The following is a 16312-nucleotide window of genomic DNA, read 5'->3' on the forward strand; positions in this document are numbered from 1 at the left end:
GCGCGTTCGAGGTCAAGAGAGAGGAAGATTGCGGAGCGACGGGAATTGAGCTGTTCGGAAAGGAGATGAGTGAGGTGAAGGAGAAGATCGTCGGAAGAGAAGGACGGCCGAAAGCCACACTGGGTAACGGGAAGGAGGCGGTGCTGGTGGAGATGCTGGTGGATGCGTCGGGTGAGGATAGATTCCAGGATCTTGCTGAAGACCGAGGTAAGGCTGATGGGACGGTAGGAGGAGACAGCGGACGGCGGTTTGCCAGGTTTAAGGAACATGAGGATACGGGAGGTTTTCCACAGGTCGGGGTAGTAACCGGTGGACAGGACTACATTGTAGAGCCTGGCCAGGGTGGAGAGAAAAGAGACAGGAGCTTCACGAAGGTGACGGTAGGTGACACGATCGTGGCCAGGAGCGGTGTTGCGTTTTGTGCGGAGTGTAGCAATGAGATCCTGTGTAGTGATAGGAGTATTGAGGTCCGTGTGTGCAATGTTGTCCACCAGAGACCATGCAGCCACTTCTTAAACCCACGCGAACATCCCACATTTTCCCTTTCCCGCTAGAGGGAGACACCGAAGCCTTCAATTGCGTCAAAGGCGCCACCGCCAGATAACGGAGGGCGACTGTTTCACGCTACGTGCTGCGGCGCGCTTTTCAAAGCTAACTTTAATACGGCTCAAACACCATGCCAGAGGATGAAATGGAAATGAGCGTTTAGCGTCATTGTCTGCGAGGCCCCTTACAGGGCAGGTCCGGCCGCCTTGGTGCAGGTCTTATTACATTCGACGCCACATTGGGTGACCTGCGCGCCGGATGGGATGAAATGATGATGAAGACAACACAACACACAGTCCCTGAGTGGAGAAAATCCCCGACCCAGCCGGAAATCGATCCCGGGCCCCTCAGGACGGCAGTCCATCATGCTGACCTTTCAGCGATCGGATCACTCATGCCAGAGGATGTGGCTCAAGAACTTCAGGAGGGAGTGACCTGTGATGAAGTCCTAGATATTATTAAGGTGGGATCTGCCAACCAGTCCCCTGGATCTGACGCCCTCCGCATCGAATTTTACAAGTGTTTTAGTTATCTTTTGACACCTACTTGGTCGTCAATCGTGTACTAATGTCACGCACAACGACGATCTCAGCCATCTTCCTTGAGGGGTCATTATCCTTGTACCTAAGCCACATGGGCGATCACGGGTCTGTGATTACCGGCTCATCACTCTGCTCAACAGTGACTTGAAAATGTTTACTCGTTTGTTGGCCCCACGACTCAAGAAGGCAGAAAGATACGTCAATTCCCTTGATCAGACTTCGCTGGGCTGTGACAACAACATCCATAAGGCCCTTTGCCGTTACAGAGACATGTATCGCTTGATTTCAGTCAGGCATCCGATAGCGTCGACCATACCTTTCTGAAATCGGTCCTCCAACACATGGATTTTCCGGCTCGTACAGTAATAGTGGTAATGCTGCTCTTGAACGGCGCGACTTCAAGAATACTCTGTACTGGTCGTCTCACCGCGCCTCTAGCGATAGAGCGCTCTGTCCGACAGGATTGCCCACTTTCCACGATACTGAATGCTTTGGCATAGAGCCTCTACTCCAGGGGCTTCGCCAACGCCTGGTGGGCCTGACATTGCACGGGCACCGCTTCTGTTGTACAGCCTATGCTGACGATCTCGTTCTCTACCTCCACAATAATGTTCACTTGGCTCTGACTTGGGTGGCGACATTTGGGGAGGCATCGGCCAGTTCTCTTAACATTTCCAAATTGAAGGTTCTGTTCATTGGTGAGGGTCTTCCTGAGCGATATGTCGCTCCTCTAAGTGTGGCGACCAGCGTCCGCTGTTTCGACATGGACTTTATAAATGACCTCCGTCGTTCAGCAGCAACCAACAATCGACGTCTCCTCCAAACGATCGGGGCTGGCCTTGTGGACGACTGGCTTAGATCCCTCGACATTGTACAGCACAATACGTCAATATTTACCATGCCTCACGCATCCCCCATGTGGCACAAGTGTTCCCGGTCCCGATTACCCTCGCACGCCGTATGTTGCTGGCGATGGGATCCTTTTATCTGTACCGTTATGTTATTTAAATTTCAATATTCCTCCCTTGCCCTCTCGCGGGAGCATGGACTAGTGGGCTTATTCCATGTGCCCGATACAGTTACGGCGCTTTTTGTTAGCTTCCAACTGAAAGTCTGGCGTCGCTACCTGGCGAGCTGACCGGACTGCTTTTGCATGAATACGCACCAGTCTGCAAGTCAGCCCCACTCACGTTATTAGACATTCCACCCCCCTTTTATCACTTTCGGCACTTCTTTCTTGAATAAGTTACATCCTGCTCTCCTTACCCGTTTCACGTATACTCTAGACAAAGACTGTACATGACACATTTCAAATGTGTTGAACCCCAAACCCCATCGAACCCAAGTTTCCCCAGATCATATGGCGTCCTGTGTGGAAAGCGATGCATGCTGGTTATCTCGACACCAGCGTCCAGTCAATGGCAAACAGGTCAACCAGTTTCGTTTGGACTGCATCCGCCTTGCTGACACACCCCTCTGCATTCACTATGGTGTAGAGGACACGGACGCTTACCGATTCTCATGTGGTCCATCGTCTGACGTCTGGAGGCCCGTGCAGCGTATCTCGGCTTTCCTTACCCGACAGACACCTGCTCAGATCACTTTCCTTACGCTTTTATTGCCGGATGTGATTCATTATCCCGCAACAAAACCTAACGCTGTGAATTGGCCCCGACGAGAAATCAGAACTAGGTTATTGGACGTACCTTAACGATCGACACTGTGCACTTGTTCGCAAACCCAGATACAAATAGTTGTTTACCAGTTTTCTACGGAGCGCCTTTCTTGACCCGCCTTCCAGCTAGAACGTCCAAGCCATGAGATGATGATACCTTTTTGCCGACATTATGTTCTGAAAACACTACAATCGGAATCTCCATTAAATTTTCGAGAAGACACGTTTAGATGTTCTGCCACTCAGAAGGCGCTAGCGAATCCCGGAATTGTGGCATATAGACTAATTTAATTAAAACAAAATTTAAGAAACTGAAAAAATTTTAAAAAAGTAAATAAATAAATAAAAGAAACTTAAATACGAGGGCAGTTCAATAAGTAATGCAACACATTTTTTTCTGAAACAGGGGTTGTTTTATTCAGCATTGAAATACACCAGGTTATTCCCCAATCTTTTACCTACACAACACTATTTTTCAACGTAATCTCCATTCAATGCTACGGCCTTACGCCACCTTGAAACGAGGGCCTGTATGCCTGCACGGTACCATTCCACTGGTCGATGTCGGAGCCAACGTCGTACTGCATCAATAACTTCTTCATCATCCGCGTAGTGCCTCCCGCGGATTGCGTCCTTCATTGGGCCAAACATGTGGAAATCCGACGGTGCGAGATCGGGGCTGTAGGGTGCATGAGGAACAACAGTCCACTGAAGTTTTGTGAGCTCCTCTCGGGTGCGAAGACTTGTGTGAGGTCTTGCGTTGTCATGAAGAAGGAGAAGTTCGTTCTGATTTTTGTGCCTACGAACACGCTGAAGTCGTTTCTTCAATTTCTGAAGAGTAGCACAATACACTTCAGAGTTGATCGTTTGACCATGGGGAAGGACATCGAACAGAATAACCCCTTCAGCGTCCCAGAAGACTGTAACCATGACTTTACCGGCTGAGGGTAAGGCTTTAAACTTTTTCTTGGTAGGGGAGTGGGTGTGGCGCCACTCCATTGATTGCCGTTTTGTTTCAGGTTCGAAGTGATGAACCCATGTTTCATCGCCTGTAACAATCTTTGACAAGAAATTGTCACCCTCAGCCACACGACGAGCAAGCAATTCCGCACAGATGGTTCTCATTTGCTCTTTATGGTGTTCGGTTAGACAACGAGGGACCCAGCGGGAACAAACCTTTGAATATCCCAACTGGTGAACAATTGTGACAGCACTACCAACAGAGATGTCAAGTTGAGCACTGAGTTGTTTGATGGTGATCCGTCGATCATCTCGAACGAGTGTGTTCGCACGCTCCGCCATTGCAGGAGTCACAGCTGTGCACGGCCGGCCCGCACGCGGGAGATCAGACAGTCTTGCTTGACCTTGCAGCGATGATGACACACGCTTTGCCCAACGACTCACTGTGCTTTTGTCCACTGCTAGATCACCGTAGACATTCTGCAAGCGCCTACGAATATCTGAGATGCCCTGGTTTTCCGCCAAAAGAAACTCGATCACTGCCCATTGTTTGCAACGCACATCCGTTACAGACGCCATTTTAACAGCTCCGTACAGCGCTGCCACCTGTCGGAAGTCAATTAAACTATACGAGACGAAGCGAGAATGTTTGAAAATATTCCAGAAGAAATTTCCGGTTTTTTCAACCAAAATTGGCCGAGAAAAATATGTGTTGCATTACTTATTGAACTGCCCTCGTATATATACAAAAGCGCAAAACACAAAATTAAAGAAAGCCCATTCCCAACTACTTTCATTTTCATCGCTACTCTCTATGTTCTTCCCCCCTACTTTCTTCCTTTCCCAACCCTTGTAGTAATAGGTCAGTTGTTTTGGGATAGTCCTAGATAGGCGCCAAAGCCTGAAGAGATGCATTTTTTTTTTCGTTAGGAGGCAAGTGGTGATGGCAAGTAGATTTTGTTTTGTAGTTTCCATTTCTTGTCCATTGGAAATAAAAAAAGGTTAGGGTCTTTGATAGTAATCAAAAAGTTCTCGGTCCTTAATAAAAAATTAAAAAATGATATAAAATAAAATAAAAAATCTCATAAATTGCAACGAATTTTTTTTAAAGTTTCTAAGTCTTACCAAAAGAGTTCGATGATTTTTTTTATTGAGTTAATTGTCTTAAATGCAATTTCTATTTCTAATTCTTTTCAGCGTCATTTTTCAATGTCGACAGACTTCTTTACTTGGTCTTACTTTTCTTCCTATCATTCTTTTTTCGTTTGGAATGTGCCATTGTCGTCTATAATCTGCAATCAAGTAGCAATGAGGACAGCTCATCGGTTGGCAAAGAGACAGCTCGTGCAACCAGTATGAGGATACTTTGAAGTAACACATTTTAGCACGCAATTACTGTTTGCTTTTACCAGTGAAGCAAAATTTTTTCTGTCTTGGGTTTGCTCACCAAGATTAGCTTTACTCGGCATGAACAACGATACAGTGATTTTAGTTTCACCATAGATTGCTGATCGCCATTTTTTCGGACACATTGTACACCACGAGGTTGTGGTAACTTAAGACATGAATTTAAATTCACGGCTACAAAACGCGTCGTCTGCCGCAGTTCATTCACTGATCACTCAAAATCAGCTGCCAGAGAGAATCTTGCATTTCTGACGTACCTACCAGAGGCCACTTCCAACACTCTCCGTGTCATACGTTCACACCATTTTTGAAGTGACCTACAGTTTTTGTGTGTCACCTGTAACAGCGCGGTAGCTTACAGCCGTTGTGACAAGACTGTAGTGGCAAGTGACAGACGTCAACTGTCAAATATTATTAACCAGACTACAGTCATAGGTCACGCCACTGCTGTACATCACAGGTCGATAGTACGTGGACAAAGAACTAGCACCCAATAGCGTCCCAGTTTGTTCCATCGGGCTAACAAGACGAATGTTATGGCCAGGCCATGAGCATGAGTTCACAATAATGCTGTTAAAACTATTGTAGCACGATTATGTCCTGTTGACATTGACAGTTATCCTGTTGGAAGGCGTCATTGCCCTCAGAGAGCACGTCAGGCATAAAACGACCCAAGTGGTCAACAATAATATACATGTACTCCTGAGCTGCCATAGTGCCCTCCATGCGAGCCCAAGTAATATCATACTGCCACCGGCTTGCGTCCGAGGTGTAGTGCATGTTTCGAGCAGCAGTTCGCCTGTATGATGATATATCCAGACACGACCATCGGCATTGTGTAACCAGAAATGTCATTAATCATATTAAGGAACACGATTCCATTTACCCACAGTCCAACGCTGATGACACAACGTCCACCGCCGTGGTAGTCTAAGTCGTTGGGTGAACATGGGTACCTCTTTAGGGGGGGGGGGGGGATGCCTCACAAAGATGGAATGGACAGCGTCTTGAACGGAAGATATAAGATGAACATCAACAAAAACAAAACGAGGTTAATGGAATGTAGTCGAATTAAATCGGGTGATGGTGCGGGAATTAGATTAGGAAATGAGACACTTAAGTAGTAAACGAGTTTTGCTATTTGGGGAGCAAAATAACTGATGATGGTCGAAGTAGAGAGGATATAAAACGTAGACTGTCAATGGTAAGGAAAGAGTTACTGAAGAAGACAAATTTGTTAACATCGAGTATAGATTTAAGTGTCGGGAAGTAGTTTCTGAAAGTGTTTGTATGGAGTGTAGCCATGTATGGAAGTGAAATGTGGACGATAAATAGTTTAGACAAGAAGAGAATAGAAGCTTTCGAAACGTGGTGCTACAGAAGAATGCTGACGATTAGATGGGTAGATCACATAACTAATGAGGGGGTGTTGAATAGGATTGGGGAGAAGAGAAATTTGTGGCACAACTTGACTAGAAGAAGGGATCGGTTAGTAGGGCATATTCTGAGACATCAAGGGATCACCAATTTAGTATTGGAGGGCAGCGTGGAGGGTAAAAATCGCAGAGGGAGACCAATTGATGAATACACTAAACAGATTCAGAAGGATGTAGGTTGCAGTAGGTACTGGGAGATGAAGAAGCTTGCACAGGATAGAGTAGCATGGAGAACTGCATCACACCAGTCTCTGGACTGAAGACCACAACATAAAGTGATTATGTCTACAATCTGACTTCTGCACAAATTTTGTGCAGAAATTTGATCATTGTCAATAAGTGTAATTTTTTGTATTTAATTTTTTCAATTCATGAAGCTTGGCTATAACAGCCTAAGAATTATCATATGCACCTAAGGGTATTAAGAATTTAATATTTGGTACAAGTTATAATCCCTTTGAATGTAAATATACTTAAGGTTTTTTCTTTTTTTAACGATTCCACATCCATGAGGGATTTCATTTGGGATCTTAGAAGCTACATTAGTATATCTGTTCTTATTTTGTGAACATTAGTAGTGTATTCTTGTTTTCTGAAATGCACCACATCCCACAGGATCTTCTCACTGGGAATCAGTTGGAACGAAAACTACATATAATCTAATCTAATGTAAGTAGTGTGGTGTGCATTCCTCAACAACGTGCGCTGTTTGGCGTGTTTAAAGAGCGGGTAAGCCTCCGACTTGCACGTTCTGTGATGAGCGGTGGACGTCCAATACACTACTCGCACGCCATTTTACTGGCTGATTTTGTGAAACGTGTCAGTTTCTGTATTCGGTTTTTACACCGGTGTGTGAATTTTCCCCAGTTCCCAAGCCGAATGTTGTTCATCGACGAAGCACATTTCAACAGTGGAGTTGTTTGAACGCTCGGAATAACCACATTTGGGATCAAGAAACCCCTTACTCACGTGTTCACGGTGATTTCATCACACTTTTGGCATCAGTATTTGGACAGATATCTTCGATGATCGAGTGACTGGACCGTACATCCTTCCTCCTCACCTAACAGATGCCTGGTAGTTGATATTCCTGTAACAAGTGCTGTTGGAGGTTTTGGAAGAAGTGCTGTTGGATATACGGCACAAATTGTGCTTGCAACACGATGGCGAGGCAATATATTTTGCAGTTCGCCTCAGAAACTATCTGAACGTAGTATACAGGGACAGGTGGAACGGTCGAGGTGGGCCTCATGCTTAGCCAACAAGATCCTCAGATTTAACTCCTTTGGCCTACTTGTTGTGGGGCCAGATGAAGAGTTTTGTTTACGAGACTACTGTGCAGTAGGAGGAAAGATCTGATTGCACAGGTCATGGTTGCGGCAGAAGTGATTAACAATGCACCATGCGCATTGGACAGGGCTTATGCGAACTTTGTGTGCACATGTACTATGTGCAGTGAACTTAGTGGTCGTCATATCGAACAGCTGTTGTAACTATCTCAGTAAATAGGAGTGAAATGTGAACGTTTTGTTTTCGTTGTAACTTAGAAACAAACCGTTTTCAGACATGGGTAAAACCGTTTTCAGACATGGGTACTCATTTAAAACTTGATCTATTAAGTCCCGTCTACAACCTCTGGAAGTTTGTAACATGAACTGTGATACACCATGTATACTTTAATTACCGAGTCACATGCCCGTAACGCCACCATGTGGTTTTTAAATTCGCGGTAGCTAGCTGCCATATTGTTTTCACTCACGAGAGAGAGAGAGAGAGAGAGAGAGAGAGAGAGAGAAAATCTGTGCTGATACACACTGTAGTCGAATACAAAATAATAAAATAATAAAATGGGAAGGAAGAGGGAATGAATTTCAGCAAATGTCTCCAAATCAAACAAACAAATATAAACAGGTTGATTTATTGTAACTCAGTATTCAGTACATTTATGCTTTCTCGTAGTCGATACCCAGTATAAAGGCGTTGTAGCTTGTCTTGTAAGGACCAGCAGATATATCGATAGATGAATATGTAGGGTATGTGTAGCTGCCACCGTACGAGATTTCGAACAGGTAATATTTGGACGGATCGGTCTTGTAGCTGATAGGCACCCTGAGGAGCTGGAGAGGTTCGGCTACTTCCGAGTAGGTGGCTGTGGCCACGACTTTCCAGTCGGACACGCCATAGGGAGTCTCGCTCATGGTGATCCTGATGTTCTGCTGCTCCGGGCCTATCTCCAGAGTGGCGTAGTTGCGCACGTGGCTGCTGAGGTAGAGTGCGTTCACCTGGTACGCGCCCGTGTAGTTGTGTGGGGTGTTGAAGACGCCCATGCAGCACTTCATCTCGCCCGCGTAGTCCGCCGGGTCTTGGAACAGCACCGTCCTCTTCGGGTACGAAGCTGAAAATACATCACGTCCGCATTAAGTGACAGTCAGTTGTTATCTAGCGTTACTAGAATCTGGCGTACGAAAACAGACAGAAACAACACCAAAATTATCTGTTGGCTACAGTATTTATAATCACACGTGTGTCTACTTGCTAAATGATAAAACTTCAAGAGGAAGCAAAAGGATCTAAAGTTGTTTTAGGCGATGTTTTATGATTCGACTGAAGAACAGAGACAAAAACAATTATCAGAAATAAATTTTGCTGTGAAACTTCTCACCCTGTAATGTTCCCTCAGGAGTTGCTTATAAGATGGATATAGTTTTCTATAGGAAAGTCCGCTTAGGAACGCAAGACAAATAGTGTCTCTCTTCACAATCTGTCGCTTTCTTGGTATGCTATGATATAAGCTTTTTGCAATTGTCTCTAACTACTCCACTTGTAAAGAACCCATATATTAATGTGTACTGTTCCCAGCTTCCTTTTTTTGTCTTTGTATCCGTGGAGAGTTTTGCTATAGCGTAAGTTTTTCCCTATATACGTTATGTAGTTACAGTTTTTCGAATTGTTTTCCATTTTTCTAATATCAAATACTTACACGTTTATTAGTATGTGATTTTACTCATTTCTAAGAACATAATAGCATAAAACTGCAATATCCCTTAAAGGTACATTCTCCTAGACAGCCTATAAAATAAGGGACTTTTACGATTTCGTTTTGGAAAAACAAATGAAGCAATCAATGTATATCTTGTTGCACATTACTTATTGATTACTGGATAACATTTTCTGATTACTTTTTTTAAAAAAATCAGTCTTCATTACGCCTCCCCATGCTATGTCGAAAATGAGGTGTGTCCATGACGGATGTCTCTGTCTGCAAATCCTATCCGAAATCAAAAATCAAACAATTTTCTTTATCTATAGGATATTGTGACAGAGTATTAGCATAATTTTTTGAAATTTGAAAAATAATAAAATGGTGAGGATTTTAAACAAAGATATAGTTCTGTCGTGTGTTTTTGCTCACGTTTATTGCAATAACTAATACATAAATTAAAAGAAGAAAATAGCCTTTTCCTCCGTTATTTATGTTTTAAGTTTCAATTGCTTTTGCTTTACTGTGATTTTATACTTCCATAAACTGTCGTTAGTTGTTAATAAGTGAAATAAGTCCATATGAAAAAAGAGGAATTTATACTAAACAAGAATTTACGAAATTCACGCTGTCTGCTACATGTAGCTCTGGAACCTAGGGCTGTGTCCGGATGTGTAATCTGAAACTTTCTGCAGTATTAAAAATGCTATGAACTATCGTTCCAAGCCAATTCAAGTTTCGCTGCTATGTATTTTCATGACAGTTTGTTGATTTTTCTTTATATGTTACAACAATATGCTTATAACTTGCTCCTAGATAGTCACAACACTTCACAGAACATTGAGACAGCGGACCACTTACCACTGGCAACAGCTGCAATCAGCAAAAGGGCTGCGGCTTCTCTCAGCATGGTGATTGTCCTTGTCCGTCTGCACTCCTCAAGGAAGGAAGAAATCTGATGGCTCTTAGATCGCTGCCCCCATCTTATATACACGCAGCCCACCAGATACGACGTCTGTCGGCTGGCTTTTCAGTGGAACTACGTTGCGTCATTCAATGACGCATCTCTAAAATTAAGCTTTTAATGCAGCAACGCTTGAAAAATCTCGTTATGTTCGAGAGTAGCTGGATAGGCCCTCTTTAGATAAAGTAACAAGAGGCTTCGAGAGCTTGGGTAATCTGATTTCTATCTGCGACAGGTAGTCACGTGCTGATAACTGAAGTCAACCACGTTGTACCACTGTACAGCATTTCTCTCTTGATACAGTAGTTGCGCAATTGAAAACTGATAGTTTACATCGGTTTCTGTACACAGCCCTATTCCGGCAGGCATTTACACATACCTACTTGTTAAGTATTTCTCAAACAGGCAACAAATGATGCGTTGTTAGATCCTCCTTTTCCAGGTACTTCATTGCTATAATTGACAGCTATGGTTCTCAGATGGCTATGTTAATCTATACGAGAAATGGTTGTACTGTTCAGAATATGGGAAGGACTCTTTCCCTCCTTTTGACGTCCAACAGTAAAAATTAATCACGTTCACGACGGATCATGTACGAAAGAAATTTAAACTGTTGTCGCCAGTTAAACAAGATCCAGATGCAACCCGTAGTCTTCCTCCAACCATAACGAAATCTGCTCACGGTAAACTAGTTTCTTTCACTCAGGTCAATATAGATTCACCGCATACGTCAAATAAGTCATCGACTTCACTTGGTATACGGATAAATAAAAAGACTTTCGTGGATACGAGGCTTTGGATGTTTTGTCTGGGCTCATTGCCCCGGAATTACGTTTAAATAGTCCCACTCCTTCAGTTCTCCCTGAGGTTTCCTTGACCTTTCCCTTGGTTGTAAGAAAGACTCCCAGATATTCACAGCTGCCACGCCCTCTTGCCTGCTACCAGCCAACGAGGTATTCGGCTGGAAGGGTCCTGTCTGCATGACGGGTCACTACACGAGTAGCGCGCTCTATCTAGGGGATGCAAAGTTTGTTATGTTCTGCTAACGTATCAGTGAACTGTCTGTGCTAATAATCAATTTATCATCCGCTCACACAATCAACACAACACTTCGTCAGGAAATTGCAGTGTAGCAACTTTTGGGTCGCTGATGGTGGCAGCACTGTGAAATAGAGAATAGCCGACACGAATTGTTCCGAAAACTACCGATATCTGACGATGTACTGTGTGCTGCACAGCACTGGCATGAATGATGCAGGCTTTCCAGATGTGTCTGGGTTACCGTGTCCTTTCTATAGCTAGTCTATTGGGGGCTCATAACATACTAATTCATATAGGTTACCAGTTAGTGACAAGATCGGTTCATACACGGCCCTAGATGCCACCCCACAGGGTCAGTAGTGACTTTTGAACAAAAGACTTTCACGATCACTGGGCTAGATAATCTGTACGCTGCCAGACGGTGTTGAAACTGGTGTCCACATTTATTGACTTGCATATTCCTAGGAGATTGCGAAAAAGGCAGTACACCAGCCAGGAACCATACTGATAACGTCAATTGTTACTGCACAGCACTGTCATGAATGAAGCAGCTTTTCCAGTAGTGCTCGGGTTACGCCACACTAAAGTATTTCCCAAAACTCTCTACAGTCTTTGCCTAGTCAACGGAAAACTGGAGTACACTCTCATGCCAATCTACCCATCAAGTCTCGCAAAGCTATATAACTGCACATCCCGAGGTACTCATTTCAGCGTGTGCATCGGGACAGCCGGGAAAAACCAGGGAATGTGTCAGAATTGCGGGAGTTTTGTATTTTATTGGTTAAATTTTTGCAATTTCGACTGTTAAGAACTGATCCTCTTACAACGAATTTTACTTTATCCCCCTACTGCAGAATAATTCTGCAGACAAATATAAACGAGAGAATAACACAAAATAAAACTTTACTTACAAAGACCTTGCGCCATTTACAACAAAACACAGTGCGCACGCAAGTGTCTGCTGACTGCAAAATGTCAAATACTTTAGCACGAGGACTATGCAGTACATCGTGACAACAAACTGCTTCCGATGAGCGTGGCGTCACAACTGTTTAAAGCCTCACAGTTAGCGGAAAATTATTGCGAATGGTAGTTTGAGAAGCGTTACATTCAAAGTAAATTTTCTTTTACGCACGATGAGCTGTGTAACACCTGAGGATGTCTTATAAATTTTTTAAATCAGAGTGTTTTTGTCACATTAAAAACTTAAAACTTTGTGGATCAGTCACTCAGAAGAACTTCGGACGCAGAAGACCAGACATTACTTAAAATTTTACTGGCTCATTTGTGTATGATGTATCTTAGAGGTTAACACACGGAAGGAAGACCAATATAATATGTGGAAGCTTAGTTCTTCTTGTAACTGTACTATATGTACATTAATTTAAACCATTACGTTTCCTGTTTGTGTGTTCGCGCTACTTAATAGTGATCTTGCCGTTGACTGACTACATCACCAGTCCTATGCTCTGAAAATCTGCTGTCATTGCCTGGGGAGATCTCGTGACGTGAGCTACGGCTGGCTGACAACAGCGCATCGCAATCTCGATCTCAGTACTTCAAAAACTAACGTGCTGTGTTTGGTAGGATTCGTATTTATACTTACGTAATACGTGAATATTCACTGTACATGTTGCTGCGAATCAACTCCAAAACACACTTCCTTTTTTCTGGATTTCGTTTCCTAAAGTGCCGGGAAGTTCTTTGCCGGTGTCTGGAACCATTATAATTGAAAGGATTGAGAGGTTTGCAGCTCCGAGGGAAAGTATACGGTCATTTAACATGGGAAAAGTGTATTTTCACTCGGAACTAGTCTCTTTTCACCTGTAAAAAAGTTTCTTTTTGATCAGGAAATCTGGGAACTTTTTTTCCTTGTCCACGTATACACTCTGTCATTAGGACACTTTTTGATTTCGAATGTGAATTAAAGAAATCAAATAATATTTTTCACAACTGCACTATATTTCCAGATAGAAGACAACTTAAATCTGTGTGAAATAGAATTACCCAGCTTGTAGCTGTAACATCATGGTGTCTGTAACACCGTTTTTGGCTTGCTTTCGACTCGACGTGGCAGCAGCCCGAACTTTGGAAAGCACAACGGCACATCCACCTATTCCTAATCGCCACCTGCCCGTGGACTTGCACGTTTGAGCCTATTCTTCAGCTGGTGTAGAAGAATATGTCGAATGGGGTTACTGCTTAAAGGTAAATCCCTAAGAGTCGATGTGCCATCCAATTTCTCTTCGGCAGTACGCTGTTTCTCTGGCTTCTCTCCAATCTTCAGCTCCCATCAGTTTTCACCAGACGTTATTCCAAACACCTATTATATATGGAATGGGTAGCAATCATGCTTCTTGTGAACTTTTCTTATTTGTGCTGTGTATATAAGTTATAAGAAAGAGTTGATACTCAGTTACCTAACGTTTTAATTTCACTCGTAAGTCTAGTTAGTGGCCCATAAGCAAAATTGACACTTTACCACACAAGTCACCATTCCGTAGATAACAGTGTTGCCTGCGCGAAGTCTATGTGAGTCGCTAGTGAGGTATGTAAGTCCTTCATCTTTGTGTCTACAAAATTGGTAATTTTGTCGCCCGAGTTTGATAATAGTTTCAGCAATAGGTCGAAGTCATTCACTGTTTTTTTCCACCCCTTTGAAGAGCTGGTAATGTACAAGGTTGCTCAGTTAAAAGTTAAGCTTCTTGAAATTCTGGATGAATGCAGTCCCTTGTTCTGCAGTTCGTTCGCGATAAATTTGATTGGCATGCATCTCCAAGTCCCGGTTATCCCCGACAACACACTTAACTTTCGTCAGTAGATTTGTCATAAGCTTTTGCAATGCCACCATTCTTTTCTCCTCCCCCCCCCCCCTCATAAAAAAATTCGGAACATGAGACAAAACTTTTGAATATCCGGCTCCAACCACAGAAAAACAAACACTTATTTCAGTCAGGAAAACATATTACGTCATATAACCCTGTAATATCCGACTCCTCGACAAATCTTCGACACAATACTACTTTCAAAGAAGTCTGTGTGTCCCTTTAATGCAATATACAATGTTTTACGACTCTTAAATTAGAGACGTAAGTACATGACGGATTTCTCTAGTAAATAATCCTTGAACACGTGTTGTATCTATCCCTTTAATAGATAACGAACGTGCAGAGACCACAGCTGGGACCAGTTAACAATTTTCGAGTCAGTCTTCTGATTGGTTTGATTCGGCCCGCCACGAATTTCTCCCCTGTGCCACCCTTTTCATCTCAGAGTACCACTTGAAACCTACATTCTCAATTGTTTACTGGATGTAATAAAAAATGGCTCTGAGCACTATGGGACTTAACATCTATGGTCATCAGTCCCCTAGAACTTAGAACTACTTAAACCTAACTAACCTAAGGACAGCACGCAACACGCAGTCATCACGAGGCAGAGAAAATCACTGACCCCACCGGGAATCGAACCCGGGAACCAGGGCGTGGGAAGCGAGAACGCTACCGCACGACCACGAGCTGCGGACTACCAAACATGAAGGTGCAACAAAGTTTGAATCTCTCATGGAAATTTACCACACTTATAAAAAAAAACTTTTGTATAGCAGTAAATAGTCTTCACGGGTTTGACCCCCCATGACGTTGTGCTAATTCCACAATATTTCCACGGAGCAACTGTCCGACTTCTTCAGACGGTACATCCTCGCTGGTGTATAGGTACGACTGACGGTATCCGCACGTCGTCGCCCTATGTATACACACATCAAAAAACGTTTTGCATCACCTCGTTTCTGTGAGTTCCGGAACCTGTACAGAAAATTGACACAGAGATCGACATAAACATCATTTCCGCTCATTTTATTGCTCATGAAAAACACACATTGCGTGTTGTACCACCATACAGCGCGACTTTCAAAGGTGGTGGTCCAGATTGCTGTCCTCTTGCATTTATGCATGCATGTATTCGTCGTGGCATACTATCCACAAGTTCATCAAGGCATTGTTGACCCAGATTGTCCCACTCCTCAACGGCGATGCGGCGTAGATCCCTCAGAGTGCTTGATGGGTCACATCGTCTATAAACAGCCCTTTTCAATCTATCCCAGGCATGTTCGATAGGGTTCATGCCTGGAGAACATGCAGGCCACTCTAATCGAGCGAAGTCGTTATCCTGAAGGAAGTCATTCACAAGATATGCAAGATGGGGGCGCGAATTGTCATCCATGAAGACGAATGCCTCGCCAATATGCTGCTGATACGGTTGCACTATCGGTCGGAGGATGGTATTCACGTATCCTTTAGCCGTTACGGCGCCTTTCATGACCACCAGCGGCGTACATCGGCCCCACGTAATGACACCTCAAAACATCAGGGAACCTCCCCATGCTGCACTCGCTGGACAGTGTGTCTAAGGCGTTTAGCCTGACCAGGTTACCACCAAACACGTCTCCGGCGATTGTCTGATTGAAGACATATGCGACACTCATCGGTGAAGAGAACGTGATGCCAATCCTGAGCTGTCGATTCGGCATGTTGTTGGGCCCATCTATACCGCGCTGCATAGTGTCGTGGTTACAAAGATGGACCTCGCCATGGATGTCAGGTGTGAAGTTGGGCATCATGCAACCTATTACGCACAGTTTTAGTCTTAACACGACGTCTTGTGGCTGCACAAGAAGCATTATTCAACATGGTGGCGTTGCTGTCAGGGTTCCTCCAAGCCATAATCTGTAAGTAGCGGTCATCGATTGCAGTAGTAGTC

The 16312-nt window shown here is 43.8% G+C and overlaps 1 protein-coding gene across 2 annotated transcripts in view; it reads right to left on the reverse strand.

Annotated features, from left to right (window-relative positions):
* Positions 1-8468: 8468 nt before the first annotated feature.
* Positions 8469-16312, reverse strand: part of LOC126235986 (uncharacterized) — a 95474-nt gene continuing 87630 nt past the window's right edge. Inside the window, exons 1-2 of one of the 2 annotated variants that reach the window (XM_049944971.1) lie at positions 10408-10500; positions 8469-8961 (exon numbers count right to left, since the gene is read on the reverse strand). In XM_049944971.1, the coding sequence (XP_049800928.1) occupies positions 8510-8961; positions 10408-10456 (501 nt within the window). In that variant the 5' untranslated portion in view covers positions 10457-10500 and the 3' untranslated portion in view covers positions 8469-8509. Of the gene's footprint in view, positions 8962-10407; positions 10501-16312 lie in introns of those variants that run through there. The other variant, XM_049944975.1, reaches the window with a different exon arrangement.

The sequence above is a fragment of the Schistocerca nitens genome, chromosome 2, assembly GCF_023898315.1.
Source record: "Schistocerca nitens isolate TAMUIC-IGC-003100 chromosome 2, iqSchNite1.1, whole genome shotgun sequence".
In the NCBI taxonomy this organism is placed as follows: domain Eukaryota; kingdom Metazoa; phylum Arthropoda; class Insecta; order Orthoptera; family Acrididae; genus Schistocerca; species Schistocerca nitens.